This window comes from Dermacentor albipictus, unplaced genomic scaffold, assembly GCF_038994185.2.
Source record: "Dermacentor albipictus isolate Rhodes 1998 colony unplaced genomic scaffold, USDA_Dalb.pri_finalv2 scaffold_17, whole genome shotgun sequence".
Classification (NCBI taxonomy): Eukaryota; Metazoa; Arthropoda; class Arachnida; order Ixodida; family Ixodidae; genus Dermacentor; species Dermacentor albipictus.
In genome coordinates this window covers 10045392-10072467 of record NW_027225571.1, presented here as the reverse complement: position 1 = coordinate 10072467, position 27076 = coordinate 10045392, and the positions used below count along the sequence as shown (strand labels likewise).

Below are 27076 nucleotides of genomic sequence, written 5' to 3'. Positions count from 1 at the left end.
GTCATGAGGCATTGCATATACAGACTGGCCAGTTTTCTCGAATCATCTGGCCACCATCCTTCAACAAATCTGCTGTTACCTGATCCTCCGCAGCTGCCTTCCCCCTTAGCATAGCTCCTAAGGCTTTCTTTACTTCTTCTGGTGTTACCTGTGGGATTTCGAATTCCTCTAGGCTATTCTCTCTTCCACTATCGTCATGGGTGCCACTGGTACTGTATAAATCTCTATAGAACTCCTCAGCCACTTGAACTATCTCATCCATATTAGTAACGATATTGCCGACTTTGTCTCTTAACGCACACATCTGATTCTTGCCTATTCCTAGTTTCTTCTTCACTGTTTTTAGGCTTCCTCCGTTCCTGAGAGCCTGTTCAATTCTATCCATATTATAGTTCCTGATGTCCGCTGTCTTACGCTTGTTGATTAACTTAGAAAGTTCTGCCAGTTCTATTCTAGCTGTAAGGTTAGAGGCTTTCATACATTGGCGTTTCTTGATCAGATCTTTCGTCTCCTGCGATAGTTTACTGGTATCCTGCCTAACGGAGTTACCACCGACTTCCATTGCACACTCCTTAATGATGTCCACAAGATTGTCGTTCATTGCTTCAACACTAAGGTCCTCTTCCTGAGTTAAAGCCGAATACCTGTTCTGTAGCTTGATCCGGAATTCCTCTAGTTTCCCTCTTACCGCTAACTCATTGATTGGCTTCTTGTGTACCAGTTTCTTCCGTTCCCTCCTCAAGTCTACGCTAATTCGAGTTCTTACCATCCTATGGTCACTGCAGCGTACCTTGCCGAGCACGTCTACATCTTGTATGATGCCAGGGTTCGCGCAGAGTATGAAGTCAGTTTTATTTCTAGTCTCACCATTCGGGCTCCTCCACGTCCACTTTCGTCTAACCCGCTTGCGGAAAAAGGTATTCATTATCCGCATATTATTCTGTTCTGCAAACTCTACTAATAACTCTCCTCTGCTATTCCTAGAGCCTATGCCATATTCCCCTACTGACTTGTCTCCAGCCTGCTTCTTGCCTACCCTGGCATTGAAGTCGCCCATCAGTATAGTGTATTTTGTTTTGACTTTACCCATCGCCGATTCCACGTCTTCATAAAAGCTTTTGACTTCCTGGTCATCATGACTGCATGTAGGGGCATAGACTTGTACCACCTTCAATTTGTACCTCTTACTAAGCTTCACAACAAGACCTGCCACCCTCTCGTTAATGCTATAGAATTCCTGTATGTTACCAGCTATTTCCTTATTAATCAGAAATCCGACTCCTAGTTCTCGTCTCTCCGCTAAGCCCCGGTAGCACAGTACGTGCCCGCTTTTTAGCACTGTATATGCTTCTTTTGTCCTCCTAACCTCACTGAGCCCTATTATATCCCATTTACTACCCTCTAATTCCTCCAATAACACTACTAGACTCGCCTCACTAGATAACATTCTAACGTTATACGTTGCCAGGTTCAGATTCCAATGGCGGCCTGTCCGGAGCCAGGTATTCTTAGCACCTTCTGCAGCGTCACAGATCTGACCGCCGCCGTGGTCAGTTGCTTCGCGGCTGCTGGGGACTGAGGGCCGGGGTTTGATTGTTGTATTCATTTAGGAGGTTGTGGCCAAGTACTGCACCAGGGTGGCCAATCCTGCTCTGATGAGAGAGTGCGTTACCGGTTCTGGTCACCGGGATCAGGCCGCACTCCAGGCCTGTTTGTGCAATTTTCTCAACACACGTTTTTTTTTGTTTTTTTTTTCGGTGGAGAATTGCGCGGCACCGGGATTTGAACCACGGTCCTCTTGCACAGGAGACGGATACTCTACCGTCCCCGCAGGAGTTAAATTAAAAAATTAAATTATGGGATTTTACGTGACAAAACCACTTTCTGATTATGACGCACGCCGTAGTGGAGGACACCGGAAATTTCGACCACCTGGGGTTCTTTAACGTGCACCTAATTCTAAGTACACGGGTGTTTTCGCATTTTGCCCCCATCGAAATGCGGCCGCCGTGGCCGGGATCTGATCCCGCGACCTTGTGCTCAGCAGTCTAACACCATAGCCACTGAGCAACCCGCCGTGTCCCGCAGGAATTCTACGCCTCATTTAACCTACAGTGGTGCCCTATTTGATCAGTCAAGGTGTACCAATCTGAGCTCGGTTATACCGCACGGATTGCACTCGGCTAGAGAACCTGGTATTTATGACCTGCACATGTGTGGCCATACATAATTGAGGATATATATAATCTTTTTTTGTTTAGGAGGGTTCCCGTACAGTGATAAAATAAAGGAAAAGACATTAAAAAGAAAGAAAAAAAGAAAAAAAGGGGAGAAAAAAAAGGAACATAACAAGTGATTTGAACTCGTGACCCTTGGATGTTGCCCGGAAAGATAGCTCAGTCGGTTGGTTCATCAGGCCCCAGGTTACTTTCAAGCGCCATAGCTCCTGCTACGAGCCTCATACTTACGTGGAAAGGGACTGATGTTGTCCACGATAGTTGCTTTGTCGATAGTCGATAGTGGTTGGAAGGCATACTTTCTTGGAAAAAATGGCCGCCCGAGGAGAAGAGCGAACTCGAGCGGCTTTAGAGACTAGGAACACTGCCTTAATATATTTAGACTTGAGGGGAAAGCTTCGTTAACAAACTATAACACGGCAATCAACACTCGAATATAATTATAACCCTAATAATTGTAAATAGTCATCTCATCTATGGGATCTAATGCGCGCGTTGTTGCTTTGTCTCTGCGTGTAGTAGTTAAGAGAGCCAGTTTAAGGGCAGAGAAGAAGGAAGGAAAGAAAAGCAAAATTGCAGCACCGTGGTTTTAAAGTGCAACCGTGGTAGAGAAATGGAAGGCGATATAAGCGTGCGTAGCCATGATACGCACACGACAAACTGCCTTAAAATATTTAGACTTGAGGGGAAAGCTTTGTTAACAAACTATAACACGGCAATCAGCACTCGAATACGACGAGAGAAATGATTGAGACATGGAAAATTCCCTTGAAATAAATATGGTTTGTGAGACAAATGCTTGTAAGTATTGAACCTCTTAAAAGATGAGGGGGGAAATATGCGCTCACCGAGAGGGCATCGTCCGCACGAGACCACCACCAGGCACCTTACTGAGACGTGGAGGGCTCTGCGGCCGGAAACAAAGCCTCCCTTCTCCGCTGGCCAAGAGGGGAAAACGCGCTTTCCGATTGCTCAAGGTTGCGCGGACATAGTATAACTCTAGCGTCTAGGAAAAGCTGAAACAGGTGCGAGGGCGGCACGTATAGCATGGGAAGCTAGCCGCCAGAATAACTATCTCAAGGACTGCTGCTGACGAGGGCGAAATACCTTCATGTAATTATAATAACCCTAATAGAACTACTTTCGAAAGAAAAAAAAGGAAACGGCCCAGAAGGCTATACTACGAGAGCTATGACTGATAACATTCTATATATATGTATTCATCTCATCTATGGGATCGCATGCGCGCGCTGTTGTTTTGTCTCTACGTGTAGTAGTCAAGAGAGCCAGATTAAGGGCAGAGAAGAAGGAAGGAAAGGAAAGCAAAAATGTCAGCGCCGTGGTTTTAAAGCGCACCCGTGGTAGAGAAACGGAAGGCGATATAAGCGTGCGTGGCTATGATACGCACACGACAAACTGCCTTAAAATATTTAGACTTGAGGGGAAAGCTTCGTTAACAAACTATAATACGGCAATCAGCACTTGAATATAATTATAACCCTAATAATAATTGTAAATATTCATCTCATCTATGGGATCTAATGCGCGCATTGTTGCTTTGTCTCTGATCGCTTTAACCAGGTATAATTGATAGTGATGAAATTGAATCAAGGGATGTGGTGAAGACGAGGTCAATGATGTTGGCAGAAACTGCAGTGACACGGGTAGGCTCTTTAACAAACTGGGTGAGGCCAAATGTCGAACATATATCAAGAAAGGTTGAACATTGGGATGAGGATAAAGTCACTGACGGGAAGTCAACAGCCCAGTCAGTGCCAGGGAAATTGAAATCAACGAGCAAGAATATTGGTGCCGCTGAATATTTAACAACGATTTGGTTAAGACAGTCAAATAGCTCATTGCAAAATGTGAATGTACTATCGGGTGGTCGATAGCAAGTGGCAAATATCACGTCTTTCTTACTTGTGTGAATACAACAGCACAAGAACTCAATTTGCGAAGGCACGTGTATATCAAAAGAGGTGATATCAGATGAAACAGCGATCAAGGTCCCACCACCACATCGTCCTATTCTGTCATTTCTATAAATATTGTAAGCCTTACTGCACGCGAAAAGCTCCAAATTTTCAATTTTATCTGAAAACCAGGTCTCGACTAAAACAACAATATCTGCATTGCACATGTCGATCAGTGCAGACAGAGCATCGCGCTTATTCATAATGGAGCGGATGTTAGTGAGCAGCACAGAGTAATTGTTGTCATGCTTATTCTGTACGGCCATGCGATGCTAACTCGAAGCGGGTGACGGGGAATTCGCAGGGAAATTTATTCCGCTGCTGCCTACATTACCGCTGGCAGTAGCAATACTGTTCTGCTGGAGTTCATAAACGGTATCGGTTTGAGAGCAATACGCGTTTGAGTGTTGTCACTACCATTGTACGTAGTTCTAATTTTTCCAGTATGTTCTCAGTGTTCGCAGTGCATCTTTCAGTATGTTTTATCAAGTCATGTTCTCAGCAAATGGCGCTCGTTTTGCTTATATATTTTCATTATTTATTCACCGTGCTATGTTATGTAATGTTATGTAACCCCCTATGTAATGCCTGTAAAAGGACCTTTAGGGTACATGAATAAAAAAAAAAATAGAGGCAACAATGGCAAAAAGTCAACCCTCGTAGCAGACATCTTATCGCGGTCGCAGCAGCGTCGCCGAGCAACTTCTTCGCTTTCCAAATGCCACACACCGTAGTCATCGGTAGATCCCTCGCGCGTAGCAGCGCCGATTTCATACCACGTTGGACAGCATGAACGATGTGCAATTTTTCTTTTATGCTGAGCACTCTGTGTTTTTATCTGCGCTTTGGTGTGACGCAAGTCCTTGCTTGAACAATGCCGAAATGATGTTGATGTGGCTTCATGCGCAAACGCAGAGGGTGCTTAGAAGCTGTTCTAATCTCTTAGGCTTGTTATTCCAATGGGCCGCCCGATGGGGACGACGCACCGCCATGATTGCGTGACGAAAAGTGGAAACACCATGTGTTAACCGATATCAACGCAATAAGCTGGTGCTGTTTATGCGGTTACAAGACGCATTATGTTCAATGGCCGCTGAGTTGGGGATTTGACTTTACTACTTTTAAAGCAAAACTACTGTTTAAGCTCGTATGCTTTAATGAGGTTTTACTGTATTGAAGAGGAGGCCTTTTGATCGCTGTGTTTACAACTTGCATAGTGCCAAAATTTTGCTGGTGACGTTTTAATGAACTTTGCTAGAGTGGTACCATAGTAGTGCATTTTGGAAATGCTTATCTTGCTTTTCATTGTTTTAGATAAAGCGGAAATCTGAGTGGTGAAATTACCGGCTAAGCTCAGCCTACTGATTTTATGTTTCATATGAATTATTTCGCGTGTGATTCATGGATTATACTTTCTTGTAACTTTGCGCTCCTTTGGGAAATGTTTTCAATACAATATGTGGCGCGTGCCTTGAATTTCAACCGTATGTGATCTATCAGTAAGTTTTTATCCGAGCAAAGATCAGAAAAAACAAGGAATTTGTGAATGAGATATGTGATTATTGCTGCGTTGTCTGCTCTGTTGAATGAAAAAACACGTTTCACAGGGCTGTGGTATTGTACAAGACCAGGTAGAAGCAGTGTGCATAGGACTAATGTATGATTGGATAAGCCATCTAAGATTTCAGTGCATGTCTGGTTGTTCAGGAAATGGTCACTAACAAGAACATATAGAATAGAACTGGATTTACCCTGGATACGTGTGGGGAGGCGTACCAGTTGCTTGAGGTTACAGTTGAACATGTCCAATATGACATCATTCGCAGCACCTCACACTTCTTTTGATGACCATTCTATTTCAGGCAGGTTAAGATCACCAGCTATGATAATCAGGATATCTATCATGTGATCGTGCCTATAATCCAGAAGTTCCAGACAGCTTGTCTCAGCATTAGGCGGTCTGTAGATAGCTCCTACAAATATGCAACCTTTCTGCAGTTGTAGTTTGCACCACACCGCCTCAATTTCGAGGTCATCTGGTAAAACAGAGTGTCATAGTTCTTTCTTAAAGAAAAGCGCGGCACCCTTGCCTCTAGTACCCCTATCTCTGTGCACAACCACATACCCCAGCGACGAGACCTAATGGGCTAAGATATCCAAGTGAAGCCATGTTTCTCTGATGGCAATAATATCTGGTTTAATTTCTAAAACAAGAGCTTCGAATTGGCCTATTTTATTTGCAAGACTTCGCACGTTCACGTTCAACAGGGCTACTTCTGTCGACTTCGAGTGACTCCCTTTTGTAAGGCGTCTTTTTCTTTGTTTTTTGGACTGCAACTAAATCTTCGCGGTCGCTATCCCAAAGAAAAAGTTTACCATTTATACGCACTTTATTGTAGACTAGCGACACCCTTTCCTGCCTGTCTCAATATTCTTTTGTTTGATCCTATAGCTTCTTTCTAATGTCCTGAATATTACGAGAAAAATCTTCACTGATAGAGAAACCTGAGCCCTTGAGCATTGCACAGTGCTTGAGGATTGAAACTTTCTCTTGCTAATGGAGTAGGTTAAGGATTATGGGTCTAGGTGTAAAACTTTCAGTTTGCTTTTTTGCTTAGGCAGTGGATTCTTTTGATTCCCTTGGTTTTTATCTGAAGTATACCATCTAAAATCTTTTTCTCGACCAGTTCAAGAAGCATGTCTGATGATTTATTTTGTTGTTCTTCAACACCATGTATGACAAGTTTGGACCGACGTCTTCGGTTTTCCAGATCCTATACTTTCCATAGTCATTAGGTTTTTTTCCAAGTGAGATATTTGTTTATTATTCTCCGAGATCTGTTTTTCAACAGAGTTATCCGCAAGTGGACTAACAGAGCAAGGTCCGCTTACAAGCTGCCTGAGCGGAGCATGCTGCGCAGCTTGTTGGCTAGCGTTGGCGTCGGAAAGGATTGGATTGGATTCAAAAGGAAGCTCGCTGGCTATCACGTGGCGTTCCCCAAGACAGTGCTTTATTTTCCAGTGAATAAAATGGACCGGTAACGCATTACAATCGCATGTCAAGATACTTCAAGGACAAATAAGTTATATATATATACGTTTTACTTTATAAAAGTGATCATTGGGTGTTTTTATTTTCTTTCATTACCCTGAATTTGGCCAGAGGGCGCTGCAACTACAAAAGGTCTGCTCCGCTACGCTAAACGTATAACTAAAACATGAAAATCGCCCGCCACTCCGCTGTGGCTTAGCAGGGCAACTCAGAGCGGAGCAGACCTTAAGGACGCTCAACTAAAACACTCTAATTCCAGCTATATTTTCAAGTCTCTTGTCAATTACGGTAAGTCTAGTGTTTGTTAAAGATTTTTCTTTCTTAATTTCTTGAATATCCCCTGCAAATATCTTTAACTGTCCTGCTATGCCTTCTAGTGTAGGGCCTGGGTTCAACTCAACATCTCCACCCAGAAGTAACAACAAGCGCAAGAAAACAATCGGCTTGCAAAAGGCTTCACGAAGCGACCGTGGGCACGACAGCAGAATTAGGCAGACATCGTTACTATGAAATGACTTGTCATAGCATCTGCTCACCTGTAGAATAAACAGGAACGGGTTTGAAGGCAGCATCTTTGCGATGCTGCTGTGCCAACTGCTAACTGTGCCATATGCACTCTGCTTTATAGGGTCACTTCATGCTGTCATCATCAGTGATCCCAGCATATCTGTCAATGTAATACCAGTGCCATCATGGAAGGGCAGGTAGCTTTTGTTGACTGAGGCTGGGTGTATCAGCAGATCCCTGTCACCGATAGTAGTAGCTCGAGACGAACGCTGGCATAAGGCCCATGGGAGCAGCAGGATGCCTATCTGTAGAATAAGCAGGAATGGATTTGAAGGCTGCATCTTTGCGATGGGGCTGTGCCTCTGAAACATTCCTCTGAAACGTGTGAGAATGCTCCACACTGTGTTAACTGTGATAGCAAGCATGCCACATACTCGCAGTCCTGCCCATCCTGAAAGAACTAAAAAGAAATTGTCATGATCAAAGTAAAAGAAAATGTGCATCATTCAAGGAGGCACGCAGGCAGGTATCATACCTGCCAAAGAGCAGCTTTGCCGAAATGGTGCGTCAGGGGGGCAGCGCCACAACGGCCCCCGGTAAAATTCACACCCACACACAGTGAGCCAGCAGAGATGCCATCTGCCTCCTCGATGGCAGCAGCAAGCACTGCTCCGCCGTCCCAGAAGAAGGGCCATCAGTCTTCGGGCTGGTTGGTAGCCTCAAGGGTCTCGTCCCTCAAGATGAGGCCTTCATGTTAAACACACCGTTCACAAGAGCACCTCGCAAGAGGTGATCGACTTGATTCCCAGTCATAAGGCACTGCCAGCACCTAAGGAGTGGCGAGAATCTCTTCATTGCGCCAAGAAAGAGAAACCCCGCATCTCGGGGCTTGGCCTCTGTAAGTCGTCTTTTCACACTAGACACATATCACAAACACCTTCTGCAATATGCAAACAAAGATATTAAAGTGGTACATTAGAGGACTTCTCTGCAATCTAGATGATCGTCAAGAGCTCCTTTTTATACTTGGTTTAAAGGTGCTGTGTGCTCCAGAAACACGCCTGAAATCTGCACAAACTTTCTTCGACAATATGCCACTTTTTGAAAAGACTGCAACAACACTCTCACCTCATTGGGCAATGTAGCAATAATAGTAAAAGGTGTCGCCTGCCAACAATTACAACTCCGAATGCCCATTGAAGCATGCATTGTCCGAGCACTGCTGTTCAATAAGATGGTCACAATCATTTCCATCTGCGTCCGTCCCAGTCATCAACTTGACAAAACTGAATTTCAGAGCCTTATCGATGAAATTCCCGAGCCCTATATATCCATTTTCAGATGTAAATGCACATAGCACCCTGTGGGGAGACTCCCATTGGGATGCGTGAGGCCATCTAAAAGGAAATTTTATATTTTCCTGAGGCGCATGCCTCCTTAACAAAAAAGAACCTACATTCTATAGTGTTGCACATAAAACATTCTCCTCAATAGACATAAGCATAGTATGAGGTGCATTCATGATATACCTAGAGTGGAATGTCATAAAGAATCCTTATGGAAGTGTTTTAAACCTAACAAAACCAGATGAATGCTCTCCACAATTTCCCAGGTGGAAAGTTGATTCAGGCAATTGGATGCAGTTTCGTGAACTTGCGCAGTTGACCTGGGATCACGTCCTTGTACTCAGTATTGATGATGCAGTGGCCTACCTAACAGCGTTTATAATCGAGGCCACGTCGGTATCTGTCCCACAAACTAAAGGCTTGGCTTCTAAGTGACACATTCCCTGATGGAATGACGAATGTAAAGAAGCACATAAGAAACAAAACAGGGCACGGTGTCTCCTTCGTAACTCCCCAACAGCAGAAAACCTCAACTTCAAACAAATTAAGTTTCAAGGAAGATGTGCACGATTATTAGGCCGACCATCTTACCATTTGCTGTTGTTGGATGATCAAGGTAGTAGCCTTGGAAGACCAAGCTCTTGGCGAACATTTTGAGCATGTGTCCAGTTCACTGAGCTGTTCAGCATCTATTCTCAACACAAAGTAATAGCAGAAAGTAAGGCACTGTACTGGAAATGTAGCAAAGAGAACCCATGCAACCACCCTTTTAATGTTACCGAGTTGAGAGCTTCTTTGAACAGTTGTGAGAAGTCTGCTCCGGGAGCTAATAGAATCACGTACTTAGTGATAAAACACCATCACATTGACACTCAACTAGCACTGCTCTCTCTTTTCAATAATATCTGGGCAGCAGGATACCTTTCACTGGCATGGAAATTTGCTATTGTATCCCTGTCTTGAAACAAGGAAAAGACCCTTTCTTGGCATCAAGCTAATGTCCTATTGCATTGACAAGTTGCCTTTGTAAGTTATTCAAAAAGATTATCAACCATCGATTATTACACTTACTTAAAACAAATTGCTCGACCTATATATATATCAGTGTGGATTCTCGAGAAGCCCGAGCCACAACCAATCATCTCGTAAGGGTTGAGGCATGTATGGAATGTGTTCCATACATTTGTGGGGCTTTTGCTCACAGACAATTTTGCTCTGCTTCTTGAGATGGAAAAGGCCTGTGACACTAATTGGCATTGTGGAATTTTACGAGACCTTTCAGAAATGGGTATCCATGGCAATATGCTTAATGTAATAGAAAGTTACTTATCAAAGCTTAAATTCTGGATTAGAGTTGGCAATGCCTTGTCCAGGCTATTTATCCAGGAAACTGGGGTACCGCAGAGTGGAGTGCTTAGTTGTACCCTTTTTATTGTAAAGATGAACTCTGTACATTCCATCATTCCATGAAGTATATTTTAATTTGTATTTGTAGCTGAATTGCAGTTAGGCTTTATGTCATGTAACCTTACTATATGTGAATGACAAGTCCAGCTTGGTATAAACAAGATGTATATATGGGCCAATGAAAATGGCTTTAGGCTCAATCCAGCAAAAGCTCATGCATCCTTTTCTCAAGAAATAAATGCTTGATCCCAGATCCTGGCATTGGACACAAAACTAACATTCATATCACACATGAAGCATCTTAAGAAAAAAATTCCTAAAAACAATGAACATTCTAGTCTAGAAATTCTGTCCCATACAGCATGGGGTAGGAATCAGAAATGTCTAACAAACCTCTACCAGAGTCTTATACTTGCACTATTATCTTATGGTGCCATAGTGTACCAGTCCGCTACGCCAAGCACCCTAAAGATGTTAGATCCTGTTCACCATCTAGGCATCCTTCTGGCTACAGGCACTTTCAGGACAAGTGCTGGAGCAAGCCTCTACGTAGAGGCGAATAAGTGGTTGCTTTGTTTTTAATGTTCATATTTAAGCTTCACATATTTTCTAAAAGTGAATGCAAACTCCAAATATCCATCTTATTCAACCTTAAACAACATGACCAACGCCACAATGTTTATTAATTAACTGGCAGTGACACAACCCTTTTCACTGTGTAAGAAAACTTGGTGAGGAAATGGGTGTTCCACTCCTTGAAAATAGCCTGATGGCCCGAGCAAAGTCATTGCCACTGTGGCAGTGGCAGCTCATAGAATCTGGTACATTGTTTACAGAGGTTACAAAACATGCTCCAGAGGCACATATTTGAACGCATTTCCTAGAACTTAAGTCGGAAGTGCTCATGCACAGAGTTTTACACTGATGCTTCTAAGTCGCATGCCGGTGTGTCTTATGCAGCAGTCGGTGGATCCTTCTTGGAATAAAAACTCCTGCATCCGGAAGCAAGTATGTTTATGGCTGAGGCCTATGTACTGATGTCATCTGTGAAACATATCAAGAAATTAAAACTTCAAAAAAAATTACATTTGCAGACTCACTTAGCATCGTAAAAGCCGTGAGGTCACTCCACAAACACAAAAATCCTGTACTTAGCGAGCTCTATTCCATTCTGTATAGAGCATATATAGCTAACCAGCATGTCATTATATGCTGGGTGCCTGGCCATAGAGGCAACGAGGGTAATATGCTAGAAGACCAAATTTCCACATCAGTTGCATCACCAGCTAATAATCCTACTGCTGCTGTCCCTGCTACAAATCTGAAGCCTTTCTTTTGAAAGAAACTGAGATGCCACTGTGTGTGAGCTGAAACAAATAATTAACTGCATGTATTTAAGCAACAGTTAAGTTTCTAGCCCTCCATAACAAAGACACAATGATCTGAAGACCTATTCTGTCGACTCAGGATAGGACACACATATAGCACCCACAATCTTCTGCTGACTGATGCTGTCCCTCTAACCTGTGGTATATGTGGTTAGAGGCAGACTGTCCTGCACGTCCTCTTGGAGCGTCAGGAAGCAGAATTTGAGAGAAAGGAACACTTTGCTCTAGCATACCGCCTGCACATCCCTCTCCATCCTATAATGTTTCTTGGTGCATAACCATTCTTTGACACCAAAGCAGTTCTTGATTTCTTGAGTGACATTATATTACATGTTTATTAGCCCAAGAAGTTCATAGCACATCCTCTCGCCAGAGGATGCAGCTGCGATAGCAGTGTTCTGTATAGCATGTGCCTCTGGGCTTTTGAGTTGCAAGGGCTCTCCGCCAAGGCAGTAGTGCTTCTTACATGTTCTTAATACTGACATATTTAGTATATGTATTATCCTTCTAGGAAGTATCTTTTGTGTTCATAGCATACATCATTAGTCATTGCAGTAATATTATTACATATATATTTTGCACACTTTACAGAGACTGTTTTAAGGCACTTTTAAAGTTGCATCACATCTACTTCTCGCAGCTCACTACTACATTACTAACTCGTCAACACTAGCCTGGCGCTATACTTGGCCCCTGCACCACAAAACACCAATTCACCATCATATGGTTTAGTGCAAAGTTGATGCAAATTTTTTCACAGTGACTGTGCGGCTTTCGAGAGCTTGAGAAACCATCTTGCTTCCGAAGGTGAGAGTACATAGGACAACCTGAATGGTGGTTTCATGGCTGCCACATTTAACGTCATGCGCACAGATCATGTCTGTAAAATCGTGCCAGACACCTTACAACGTCTGAAGCTTCGGTAGTTGTTATACATTGGTTGAACAGAGAATGGGGTGGTGTTGCAGAATTGATGTTCAAGAACGTGCAAAAACCAGTTGGCAGCCATAAAGAAATTTGTCTTTGGCTTGTCTTGGCTATGAGCCATGTGGTGCAACTTGTTTACCGGAGCCAAAACTGTCTATTATAAATTTGTATTTGTTTGTTTCAAATACTTTGAAAATGTTGAATGCTAAAATTCGAGCTGAAGCAAATATTGAATGCCATAATATTCGAGTGAATATTTGCACAAGCCTACTCCATTGCAGTAGACAAATGTCAGATGGTGACCATTGTCTACTGACACTTTACTGTACGGTTGCAATTCCTACATACATTTGTTGTCCCTCCTTACCTTTTACCATTGTAGAGTAGCTGGCTAGATTATACTTGGGCCCACCTTTTTGTCTTTTGCCATAAATTCTCTCTCTCTCTCTCTCTACATCTTTGGTCACATTCCACAACTGAAATGTACACCTCACATCAGCATTGTCTCAGCATCACTACCTGCTTACTGTTTAAAATTTCAATTACTTCATCTTTATAGAAAGAAGCAATGCAAAGCCCATAAATGCCCATAACAATTTGTTCTGTCGTGAGATATCATACGCATCATTTAAAAATACACCTTTCATGCAAATATAGTCTGAAAAACACCAGTGAGCTTTTTCAAATAACAGTAGTTGCCAAAAATGTAGAATAATTATCTTCCACGATGTAAAATTAAAAATCTCTTGTGACATTGCTACAGATTAGAGCAGAAAATACTGAACTTGAGTTACGGCGGCTGCAGGAGGCAGAACTGCTGGAACGGGAGCTCTCACGGAAACTTCGCAAGCAGAAACGAGGCCCAGATCCCAATGTCGTCCCCTACACAAGGCCGCCTGCGCTACGAGGTGGCACTACAGCATCTGCTTCTGGAGTAGCCTCTGGGAACCATCCACACAGACGCCGTGCTGCTTCCACTTCTGAGACAAGAGTGAAGTCTAGCGGCGGTCCATTGACTACACACTCGCGAGCTGCATCACTGCATGGCCCACTGCCACCGTCTGGAAGGAGCACATCGTCTGCTTCAGCAGCAAGATCTACGCACATGACTAGGTCTCCCGGCACAGGTGGGGCTGCAATGGTTGTAAGGATTCCTGTAGTCTCTGCTCCTGCAATGCACCTTCACGGCAGAGCAGTCTCTGGGTCAGAGTCAACGCCACCGCAGAGAGTGTCTGGCATCGCTGTGTCCACAAAGCCAAGCATTCGCCGGTGATGACACTGCAAACTTGCATTTTAACAAAAAGTTAGTTCATATAGTACCATTGGCTCAAATGATTTGTGCCAGGACTGTATTCACCTAGCTTCAAGCAACTACAGTGCAGCCATGAGCTTATAGAAATTAAGTGAAGGCTATTTTGATGCTGCGTTAGCCAGAGGTTCACTGCACTGCAAATGCTTTCTCTTCATGGGAACGTTGCACTGCTGAGCTCGAGGTTGTGGGTTTGGTCCTGGCTGCGGTGGCCGCATTTTGACGGGGATGAAATATGAAAGTGCTCGTGTACTTAGGTTTAGGTGCACGTTGAAGAGCCCCAGGTGGTCAAAATTAATCGAGTCCCCCACTGCGGCGTGCCTTTCAGATTGTGGTTTTGGCACAAAAGAACCCAGAATTTCATTTAACTTATTCAATTTTACATTGGAGCTCTGAAGAGGTTTGATTTCTCATGGCATGGCTTTGCAGACTAGAATTTAGAGGTACAGTGAGGTAACCACACAAAAAAGTCTATATTGTGCCCTTTAGTTGCAGAATGCATGTGGTAGCTACCGTCTTTTTTTTTTAATTTCTTTTTTTTTTGCCATGTCTTATTGCCTTTTCAAACTGATAGTATCCTTAGTGGCCAAAGCTGAACAGAGCAGTCTCACTGTGTGCTAGACTAGTGATGCAATAGCAAAATGAAAGTACGAGCATGTTGCACTCTGCTTTTTAGTCCTGAAAGAACTTCCCTGCTGCATTATAGAAAAGCATGCCAAATCTTTAGTTTTTTCATGCTGCTCTTCTCATGAAAGGATAAAAATTGCCATCCACTTGAGAGCAGCATGAAGCTGCAAAACAAAACTCCAAAACTTTGCAGTTTGCCTTGGTCAGGGGATTGAACCTAAGACCATCGCCTTTCCAGGGCAGTTATACTATCTAAGCTAACCAGTAGGCTAACATATTGTAGAGCTAGACCAGATTAATCGACAACTCGGAGCAAAGGTACACTGAAACAACTTCATCATGCTGTTAGGTGGATGTCGATTTTTCCCTTTTATGAATATTCCTCCACCTTGAAGATTTCCACCGAACTAATTTGCCATGCTCTTGTCATGTAATGGAACAATAGTTGCAAGCATTGTAAATCTAGATGTAGATAATCTTGCAAGCTCTTGGAGAACTGTTTAATTTCAAATTTGCTTTTGAACATATTTGCTCATTGGTCATAATAGCATGTATGAGAGCAACGTGTGTAATATGTTATTTCCTTGGCAACTGTATCCAAAACTGCTGATTAAGGTAGCAAGTTATAACAAAAAAATCTGTAGTTTCACCCAAAGCATGAAGCATAAACAGTGATAGCAAGGTATTAGAATATTACATGAACTAAAGCTGGAAGTTTCATGGGAAATATAAATTGCAGTAAACATTCTCACTAACTAAGCATGTGCAGTGTCAAAGAAATGAGGAGAGAGCATGTTGTCATGCAGCCAAGCTTCACAAGTGAATGTTCCATGCTGTCGCTGCCTTTACCATTTCACTGTGCCATGCCTCCGAAACTCAATAGATTGTGTGACCTCCAACACTTGGTGCGCAGGAAGGGAGCATACTTCAAGGCAGAGCTTTCTCACCTTAACTGCTTGCCTTCACAGAATCGGCCAAGCACGTGTCACTCATTCCTAGCCTTCTATCACTTCCATTGCTCTCTGGGGTTTTGTGCTAGGTTTGCCACGTTTAAGGTTCAAGGGAAGTATAGGTCGAGACAGGCTTTGGTTGGAGGTAAATGAGGTGGATGCAGTCAGTGTCGTAGCTTTCCTTTTTTCTTTTTTCGTCACCTGAAACAGGCTGCTGGTGGCCCAAACAGCTTGCATATGTGTATATGTGCATGCACCGGAATATGTGTGTGCATATACATGCATGTGTGCACACTGGAGTATCTATGTAATTGCTATCACTGATATTTCTGTACATGTAGGAGACTGCTCTAGGGCTAATGAGGCAGCCAAAAACAGTTACTAACTGGAAATAGGAGGTGGCATCAGGTTACCATTGTTTGTAGAATGTCTGTAAAATAACTGCAACATTTTGTCTAGTCCTTTGACTCAGTGATTGTACTCATCTATTTTTTTGTTATTTATTTTACTGTGAGATTCACAGCAACACAAAGAGAAACTCGTATATGTTCATAGTTGTGCTTACATTTAAATGTCTGGATAACTGCAGGTTCATGCACGTGTAACTTGGATTTGAATGGCATGTGAATGTGCCATAATCTTGACTTAAAAGACAAATTTCTGCAAGCAAACCAGTGCACTATTGAAACCAGTATTGGCCAAGCTGTGCAGCTTGTGTGGGAAATAGTTGTCATTTTGTGTGTAATGATAAGGTTTTAAATAGAAACTTGCCTCTGATGTGGTCAAACACAGTGCATTGTGGGCATATTAATTGCTGCGCCCTGTCACTGACTGTGCTAACGGTAGATAAATGTCACCGGTGGATAATGTGCTCCCCTTATTGCTACTCAATGTACAGGTGAAGTCGTAATTATGTACAGGAACAGAGGAAAGGAAATGCAGCTGTGCTAAGGGGCAGCTTACACTCTTCGCACATGTGTTACTAATACGACTGTGTGGAAGACGTGTGCACAGTATTTGTGCAGGCTTTTTTCTTTTTCTTTTGTTAATCCTGAGTAGTGTCAATGTAAAAATTAGGCTGCAATCTGGCTTAGTGTTCCAGACATTTGCTCCATATGCACTCAGGTCGCCTTACCCAACTTGCACCAGTTTGGCACAAGATTTGAAATCACAGCAGAGGTTTGTTTCCATTAATTACACCATCATCATCAGCAACAGCAGCAGCCTATTTTATGTCCACTGCAGGATGAAGGCCTCTCCCCGCGATCTCCAATTAGCCCTGTCTTGTGCCAACCGATTCCAACAAGCGCCCGCGAATTTCCTAATTTCATGGCTCCACCTAGTCTTCTGCCATCCTCGAGTGCGTTTCCCTTCTCTTGGTATCTATTCTGAAACCTTAATGGTCCAATGGTTGTCTAACTTGTGCATTACATGACCTACCCAGCTCCATTTTTTTCTCATAATGTCAATTAGACTATCGGCTATACCCATTGTTATACCATTAATTGCACACACAACTTCAAAGTTGTCCTCGCAGTGGGAGCCTACTCTGTATCAAGGTATTTGCAAAAATGTTTTATTGAAGCAAAAGGCTGCACAAAGATGGGGCACTATGCCCTGCTCACCTTTTCCATACTGGCTGTTCATTTTTTATATTTATGAATGCTGCTGTAGAAACAGTTCTCCTTGGGACACCCACAACATGCAAGGCTGTGTTGGGCTTGAGTTATCCCTTGGCTAACGCCCAACCCATGAAGCACCTCAGCAGTCATTCGTGCAATTTGCTTTTACTTCTTTCCGTTTGTGTGTTTGGAGATTTCTACACCTCCTGACATTGTGAGTTCCTGTTCAAGAGAGTATATATTGTTCATGTTTAGCTGAGTTACGGTATTTACATGATGTGTTTGACTTTTTCTACATTATTGATGAAACAATGCTCATGTTGGTCCAAACACAGTCATATCTAATATGTATTTATGATGATATATGTTGTTTTTGCGAGATCTGTTTGGCAGATTTTGTACATGCTGTTTATTTTGCAGCTCTCTTTGTGTGTGTGTGTGTGTGTGTGTGTGTGTGTGTGTGTGTGTGTGTGTGTGTGTGTGTGTGTGTGTGTGTGTGTGTGTGTGTGTGTGTGTGTGTGTGTGTGTGTGTGTGTGTGTGTGTGTGTGTGTGTGTGTGTGTGTGTGTGTGTGTGTGTGTGTGTGTGTGTGTGTTATATTTTAATGACCTGCTTGAGACCAAAGATTCTTGAACCATCTTCAAAATGCTGTTAACCAGTGGGAGTTGCTCCTTTGGCTGTCATTTTTCATTACTGATGCTGTGCAAAAAGCATGAAAATGAAGGCCTTGACAAGCATGCATTGGTGGCCTTACACACCACTAACCATTTATTTTTTTATATATTATAATGTAGTGCTGTCCACATATGATACCACTTGTAGCAATTATCACTCATAACAGTGGGTACATATTGTCTCCTAGTACATCATATTGTGAAGATTTGTAAAATCAGGCACCAGGCATAGCAATACATAATTTGATGCTTTCTCATGATCATTATAAGTGGACTGCATTGTGTTCCAACTGCTTCCCAAATGCTATACGTCTTCTCTTGTTTCTTTTTCTTTTTTCGTTGTAAGTGCACCTAATCTGAAAGTACCTTGTTTTCCGCAACTAAGGATTGCAGGTTTGTCATAGGACCATGTATGTTTTGGATTTATCTTTTGCAGTTTCGGGAGTAATTCTTTTTTTGCAGTATCAGAAGTGTTTGCCTTCAGATGCGACTTTTCAGCACATTTCCTGCTCCCATACTTCCACAGAAGAAAATAGTCGACCAAAAGAAGCAGCAAAGGAAAATATTTCCTCATATTTCTTCACTACTTATAGTTGCTCTGCCCGGAATTGATAGCTCCATTGTGGTAACTGCATGGCTAAGCGAATAGAGCACATATTAGTACCTTTCAGCTTTAATGCAGTGACGTTATAGAGCTTACTACATCCAATCTGTGTAACAAGCTATTTCATGGATACTTTAAAAACGCCACCATGGTGTGAAGGGGTTCACCTGTAGTGATGGTTTTCATGCCTGCTTCTGGGCAGTTTTGTAGTTCAGGGTTTCTGAAAACAGCTTGAGAATTATTACACTTGGTAGGAGCGGTCATGGAACTCAGCCTTTCATATTAAAAGCAAGTGGAATTAATGCATTTGAGCATGTCCCACTACAGGTGCGATAATGTATATGAAGGCTACGTAGCAGAAATAAACATTGACAACATTCACTTGCAAATCCTAATGACATTTAAAATTTTTTGGGTGCATGTAGAGAGATCCTAGCACTGTAACTGCTGCCATGGTCCATGTTTAGTTTTGTCCATGGGTGTGCACCTATCCTTGTGAGGTTTCAGGATGCAGCCACTATAGAAAAGGCTGAAAATGTGCATAGACAGGCAGCCAGCTATTGAAGCATGCATTATGCAGGCCTGCATGCCACAAAAGCAGTGAGTGTCCAAATTTCAGGCCTGTGCACTTGGGCCATGACGCGATTTTAAGAGAACACTTCCTTCTCTTGAAATCTGCATTTCAGTGACTTGTCCGAGCTGCTGCACATTGTGCATGTATGCAAGTTACACGGTTTGTGTTCAGGCCCAAGGAGACTGTGCAAGAGATTTTATTTAAAGAGACTTTTTAATACCATTCACATTTGACATTTTAGTTCATATCTGTCTCCCTTGCTTGGAGCAGTGTGCGTCATTGAATATTGCTTGAATGATGGTACTAATGGTACTGCAGCTGTTGGAGTCGTTCAGACTTAAACTTTGAGTAGAATCATAGAGGGTTTAATTTATAGCTGTATTTCGTAACCAAGCTTATTGTTATGACTATATATGCATGATATAATTCAATTGGTATGCCTTTATGCCATGCTTTGTGTAGCATGTTTATATCGATCATTCTTTCTTTCTTTTTTGGTAGTGAGACTTTACAGGTAGCTCTTGTGTATTGGTGTTTTGCCTTTGTGTCATGACACTTGATCTTTTTTCCCTGCAGAAGCTGTGCCTATCTTTACATGCATATATGTATTATTATGTCTGAGGTGGAATGCGCACTAGTCTTGTACATCAAAATTCGAGGTGCCATAACAAAATGTGTTGGCAGAAAAAAAAAATGCAGCAGGTAGAGGGGTAATTGTATCACATTTTTATGTAGAAACAACAGGTTTTACAAGTTTTCATGCTGCTATATGGATACTGCCAGTTGCAATTTACCTGCACTATGAAAGTAACGATGTACAATTTAGTTATGAATATAAAACACAAAGGGTAGACTGCATTCTGGAACCCTTTCTGTACATTGAAAAAATACACAGGCAGTTGCTTTATTACTTTGTCATGCCAGGTGAAGATATTAGACCTGAACTTTTGCCTGAACAGTAATTTGCGTTATCCTGTGGCTTTCTGATATCCCCACTAACGTTTGTTGTTGCAGGCTGGTATAGCAGTACAAAACAGCAGTTACCAGGTTTCTTAATAACTTGCATAACTTGTCACTGGGTGAATCGCCACCTTTGCTCGATGAAAGCCACAGTCTTCTGCATCCTAGGAATCCTAGGGGAACCTCTGGCTGTTCATTACTCTGCCTGTATGAAATGCTCTAGAAAAAAAAAATTATTGCAGGAAGGAATTCATGATGAGGTACCTTTTATACCCAAAACATCTGGAAGCTTTGTTAAAACATGTCATGCAGCCCATTTGAGTGTGTGTCGATTGTTTGTGCAATACTAGTTGTCATTTATTATCGTGAGAGCTGGGTTTTTCATGCCCCAAAACATGTTTGTAGGTGCCTTTTATTGATTTTTTTTATTAGCTTATGCATGAATGTTTGCTGCACTCATCCATTTTCTATTTAACTTCACTGTGAATGGCATAGCCTAGGAGGCAATTCAAGTTTGCATTGTTTGATGGTGAGGGGGCTGGTCAGTCATTACTAGCTATTTGACTTCTGAAAACAAAAAAAAATAGGTGGTTGAATTTATCATAGGTGTCTAGCAAATACTACCCTCTCACTAGCCATGCATCTGTAAGCCATTTTTCTTAATGCTGTTCTGGCTGCTTTGCTTGAATCTGAGCCCCAGGTATTGTTTGCCATTGATGAAATGTGCCTCTGAGCTGAATAATTATGTGGAAATGGCATAGCAGGTAAATAAAATAAAGGGACAAAGTAAGTGAGCAGTCGGAAAATGCAACCATCTTCATTGTATATGGAAGAAAGTGAGCAATGGTTGTGACTACATAGGACTGCTGCAGTCAAAATATTTTATTGACTTTGCAAACATGTTGCCCATCTGAGCATTTGCATCAGAATGAGCTGGAACATATTTTACAGTGCTTTCAAGGACGTTCTGTTGGTTTCTCTTGCTGCCTTGTATGACAGTGACACTAGCGGCTTTCAGGCACTACAAAGCCAAGTGGAGTGGGTTATGTATAACTTGGACTCTTTCAACGTAGCACTGTATTCCATGTACAGTGCAGAGTGTCCCTGTGTGTCTCATTTAACTTACTGCATCCAATGCAGACGGCCTCCTGGACCTTTGTGAATAGTGAACTACCTCTGTGGTTCATCTTAAGTTTAAGTGAAGGAGCAAAGCATAAGCATAATATTTATGGAAGATGTATGATTGGAATCGCATCGTCTGAGTGGAATGGTTTTCGAAGCTTGCGAAGCAAAGCCTTATGATGCAGTCAATATATCTAGATGGAGGAACAGGGGCATACTGTGCTAAGTGAGGAACCTGTGCATGTGCAGATGCATTTCTTGTGGCATTGTAACTAGTCGAACCTTGGCATAATGAAGTCACATCTGACACAAATCTATACCTTCATTATGTCTAATATTTGTTATAAGCATGTGTTAGCGGCAGTATCGGCGAGAATATTTTGATTTATTTCATTATAACTATATTCTTTATATTGAGGTTAGACATTATAGTGCATGCATAGTGCAAGCTGCAGCAACCAGAGTTTACTTTTACAAGTAATCACTTCATGGCATTTGTCTGGTTGGCATACCAAAATCATTGCTTTCGTGGCAGTAAATACATATAAAACTTCCACCAATTCTTTTTTTAAGAAGAAACACCAGGAAACTTATTACATGGGCATGAATCATTGCTGGCATTTTGTGCACTAAGTGTAGCGATAGTTGAAAATAGGTGTAATGGGCACTTTCTTTTTTAGAGTGAGAATCGGTGCACCTCAACAAAGTGCAGATAACTATCCCCAGCAGGTCACTAAATCTTAATTTTACTTAACACATTGCAGTGATCTACCTTTTTACATCTCCTTGAAGTATGTGATTACTGTAATAAGTTCTCTGGTTTTCACCTGGCTGAAAGTTTGCGTTCCTGTCCTAATGTGCTGTTATGCCACTGTGGAAGTTGTAGGAAGTTTTTCTGGGAGCCACCTGCAAGTATTTGAAATTTTGCTGTCATTGTGCGTAAAGTGGTAGAACAACAGCCAGGGCTGCGTTAAATTTTGTGGGATATTTATAGATGTCCTAAGGTGTTCATGGTACTTGGGGTTTTTTTTTTCAGATTCTATGAATGTTCTGTGCTGTCAATGATAGGGACATTCTCTAGGGCATGCCTATGTGCTTGCCTTGCTAATAGCACTTGGGATCAGTTCATCGAATTACATCTTTCTATGAGAATAGTCTGGCATGCACAGTAACAGCATGGTTATCTAACTGGCTAGTATATTTCACAAATTCTATGCCCTGCATGTGTTATGCATATGCACATACCACATGTGTGTACACTTCGTTCACTGAGTTTGCTTTTGTTCTGGTTTTGTATTTGTGTGTGCCGGGAGAGGATGCACTTTGGTTTGTGAAGGCAAGGATCCTTCTTTGTTCCTGTTGCCTCTTTTTTTTATTTCTGGGGCAACTCCAAAGCTCTTTAGAAACAATTCAAGTTATGGCTGTGTGCTTTTTTATAATTTCATTCTTTGAGTGTGAGAAGTTCTTTAAAAGATTGTGTTAACATTAAAATCTTGGAACGCTTAAAACCCAGACTCAGACTGTTGTGTAACACTGTTGACGTAGCAATGACCTTGCAAACAATATTGGCAGTGCTTTTCATAGTGTCTGCTAGGAAATTCGCTGTTTACTGAACCAAGTAGCTCTGAGGTAGAAAACTGAGTCATGGTTTTTATGAACCATTGTACCTGTTTTGCTTGGACGTCTTTGCATGCAGTGGGACTCATGTCACACACGTCAGTGAGAAAACCAGGCTGGTTGGGAGAGCTAGCACACTGTTCTTTGCATGGAGAGCTGATGTCAGTGTTGACTAGGGGCGTCATCCAACTTGCGTGCTCCTGTCTAGGTGGTTGTACAATGGCAGCACTTCTTGAAAGATGAAAGCTGCTGGGTCCAATAAAGCTGAGGTAAGTCCTTTATGTCGACTTACTGTTGCTGACAAACCTTAAGCATGGAATGCTGCTGCAAAAGAATGGATGAGGTCATATTAAAACCATTACACAGAACTCTGTCATCAAGGCTTGCCTGAGGGTTTGCATGAAGTGACAGTTTGAGGTTGACGGCCTGTGGACAAGGTATGAAGAGGTTGTTGAAAGAGTGCGATTCCTTTGGAGAGATACATAGTACAGTCGTCCAAAAAAACGATTGGCACAAGTGAACGATGACTGGAATGGCAGAATTCCTGCAGGATACTGCTTCTCATGGCTGTGCAGATAACGAGTGTGTCGGGCCTTTCCCATTATGTAGCATGTAGGAGGCCAACAGGTGTTCATAAGGCATGTGTTTTTAAAATGCTACCGCCCAGCATTGGCATGCTCAACATGACAGCTCGTGAGCTTAGTGGGTCTTCGCGTGATAAATTACTCATGTCGGTCTGGCAATCTCCCCTCCCTCCCAGGACTGAAAAGTGGAAGTAGTCTGGCAATCTCGCAGTCAGCATGTTTGTGGACCACAATACCAAGCAGATGAATTTTCCTGCACTTGTCATCAGTCACTTGTGTTATTTTCTCGGTTCGCTGTGCAAGGGTCGTATAAGGTATTTGCTTGAGGTGTGGCATCTAAACGCAAGTTGCTTGGTGCAGTAGTTGACTCAGTGTTGTCTTTAGCGTGTTGCTTTCTGTGTAACATGTAAAAAGGATGAAAATGAGTGATTTGTTTGAAAAAGAACACATGATAATGTGTCTGCACCATTTCATTAAATAGAAGCAAATAGAGGGGTAATGCTAGTTCTAAGGCAGAGAAACACAATGTGGAACTGGAATTTGCTTGAAAAAGAAAATGTTGGGCTGTTGTGCTGCTTGACTTAGAACAGCACACGAAGCAGAACATGCAATTAATGTTTCCCTGACGTGCGTTGAACCTCGAGAATCTCCCTTTATTATGGGCAGTGGGCACAATTTCTTGTTATACTGTTTATCTGGATTCTCTAATCGCTTAATTTGAATTTTCTTTATGAATATGTGTGACACACGGAATGGTCATTTTTCTTAAGGCTTTTGCCCAAATGTACACTCGTGTAAATTTGGGCAAAAGGAAACTTTGTTGTCAAACTACATAAATTACTGCTCCAGTTGGAAAACAAAATAGATATTGTGCTATTCCAGGTGCATGCTGATTCCGTGAGTTCCAGCAGCAGAAAAAGAGTGCTGGTGAACCATTCGTTTTGTCTGCCTGAGCATTGTGAAGTTATGCAACGATTGTGCTTGTGAAGTGCTGCAGTTACTGCCACATGTTCTTGACAGATTTGCTTTCTGCCATTTCTAGTTTAAGGGAGCTTTTTGTAATGCATACAGCTTAATGGGTTGCATGGCAGGGTATTAAGAAGGTTCAAAAGACGAGCAGGCCTAATCTCCATCAGGGGCAGAAAGTCACATGCCTGCAGTTCTTGTTACTTTGTTCTGGTGAGGTGTATTGCCCTATTGGGCATGGTGTGTTAAATGAGGAAAGTGTGCATACCAGTCTTGTGCAATATGTCTCTTGCACATCTTAATTTCCCAACAGAATGGGAGAGTGTCCTTCCAGGTACATTACGATCAGAGTTTGTTGTGACTTTTGTAGTTTCTAGTCCTTATCTTTCTTTTTATCTGGAGGTGTGTATTCTCGTTTGCAGCTCATTGCATGATTACATTAGTATTTTGTATATCATAAGCAGAAGTGGTGCATGTCACTTTAAGTGTGCCTAGTTGTATTTATTTGCATTTTCAATAAAGTATGCGAATGCACATTGAAGTTGCCAGTCTTGATGTGGTTTTTACTGTCATGAAAGAGCTGGTTTTCAATGACAGACCGAACATATGTTTTGAGAAACCTCATGTAAATGGCCACTAACATTTGGGGCCCACTTAGAGGCATCGACCCATTACAATATAACCTGTCGCACTAGGAAAGGTTGCAGTTTCAGCGATTGTGTTGCAGCGGCAGTGATGGCTGGCGTATTATTAAGCAAAGCAAGACCCTCGCACATTGCAGGCAGCATCCACAGCAACCATCAACTTTGCAAACCATCTACTTTGGAAAATCATGGCTGTTGCTTCGCTTTACCATTTTATTTCTTGCCAATGGCACCACTAAACTTTCTTCTCATTGTGACGTTCACGTCCCCGTGTGTAGCAGGAGGACGAGAGCAGGCAAACAGCCGACACTTACTCCGGTGACCAAGTGCTTTATTCACGTTCGCGCGCTCCGCGAACTACGCCGCTAGCCAATGAGATCAAGCGGTGTCGCCATCTGTAGTTCTTGGCAAACACTGTGGTCAAACATGACGCCCCTCCCCACCCACACAGGGACGGCAACGTCCACAAGCCTTATGAAGAATACTGCATAATGGATCGTCTGGCTCTTGAACTCCTTCGCCATTGGGGTGTGCACGGTTCAGAAGTGGGTGCTGGACCATCTGGCACATCCAGTGCTGAATCATTCCTTGGCGGAGCTTTGTGTTCTGTAGCTCCGTCCTCACAATTGGTGCTCGGGTGCGGTTGCCCAGCAGAGGTCTGTTGGTCATGTACGCTTCCGTCACATGGGTAGGCTTGTGGTTTCGCCACAGCAGCCGGAGGCAGGTCAGGTGCAGCGAAATCTGGGCACAGGTGCTTTTGGTGCCGCCTCCAGCATTGACCATCCGGCAATGTGACAGCGATGTGATCGCCCGACGTAGCAGGCACTGTCACTGGAACCCAGGGCGGACCGTCTCGAAAGTTTCGTGCAAAGATGTGATCCCCTGGCTACACATGTGGCATCGGGTATGTGTTCTTAACGTAGACCACCTTCTGCTTTAGCTGCCTTCTCAGAACTGTGAACTTATGTCAGGATGCAGTAGAGTCAAAGCTGTTTTCAGCTTGCGTCCCCTCATTAACTCAGCAGGGGAGCATCCGGTAAGCTCATGCGGTGTAGTTCTGGTTCAGAAAGATACGAGCTAGCTGACACTCGAAACTTCCACCCACTGCCTACTTCAGTTTCGATTTGATAGTTTGCACTGCATGCTCCGCAGCACCATTTGATGCCGGGTGATACGGCGGTGTCAGCACATGCTTCATGCCATTTTGCTGGAGGAATTCTTTGAAACTGGCACTCACGAACGCTGGCCCATTATCCAACACGATCATGTCTGGCAACCCACGGGTACCAAACATGGTTCGCAAGCATGGAATGGTGGCATTGGCCGATGGTGTTGTCACAGGAACAACTTCTATCCATGTTGAATAGGCATCACTCACAATCAGTAAGTACCAATTCTTGAGAGGTCCAACAGAGTCAATGTAGATTCGCAACCACGGCTTCTCAGGCAATTTTCATGGCGTCATCGCTACCAGCCACGCAGTCCTCTGGTTCTTATGACACACACGGCATCGATGCACCGTATTAGTGATGTCTTCATCCAGGGTAGACCACCACACATGGCTATGAGCCACTGTTTTCATTTTCGAAGTGCCAGGATGGCCTTTATGGAGCAGGTGTAACACTTGCACTTGCAATGTACTAGGAATCACCACTCATGAGCCCAACAGGATGTAGTTTTCTTGCACGCTCATTTGCATAGTGCGATGTGCATATAGTTTCAGGGCAGGTTCCCGCAGCTCTGTTCAAGCCCAGAGTGCCTCCCGAACCTTTGCTAGCACAGGATCTTTGGAGGTCCCTTCATCCACTACAGACGGTACCAAGACCTTGGAGTAAGCAGCCGCGAGCATGAAAACTTCAGCTGGCTGCTCGACGGAATGTGCAGAACAGGCTTAAGGATGCTTCGTCCAGTTCCACTTGCAAGCAGGCATCTTTGAAGTCGAGCTTGCTGAACTTTTCATCCCCACTCAGTCTGACAAAGAGAT

General features: G+C 42.9%; 1 protein-coding gene across 4 annotated transcripts in view; it reads left to right on the top strand.

The window, feature by feature from the left end:
- LOC139052001 (uncharacterized) overlaps positions 1 to 24989 on the top strand; it is a 241859-nt gene extending 216870 nt beyond the window's left edge. For 2 of the 4 annotated variants that reach the window (XM_070529068.1, XM_070529071.1), the window contains 3 exons: positions 13646 to 13967; positions 22978 to 23167; positions 24365 to 24989. In XM_070529068.1, coding sequence (XP_070385169.1) covers positions 13646 to 13967; positions 22978 to 23141 — 486 coding nt within the window. In that variant the 3' untranslated portion in view covers positions 23142 to 23167; positions 24365 to 24989. The other 2 variants (XM_070529069.1, XM_070529070.1) reach the window with 2 other exon arrangements.
- The last annotated feature ends 2087 nt before the right edge of the window (positions 24990 to 27076 follow it).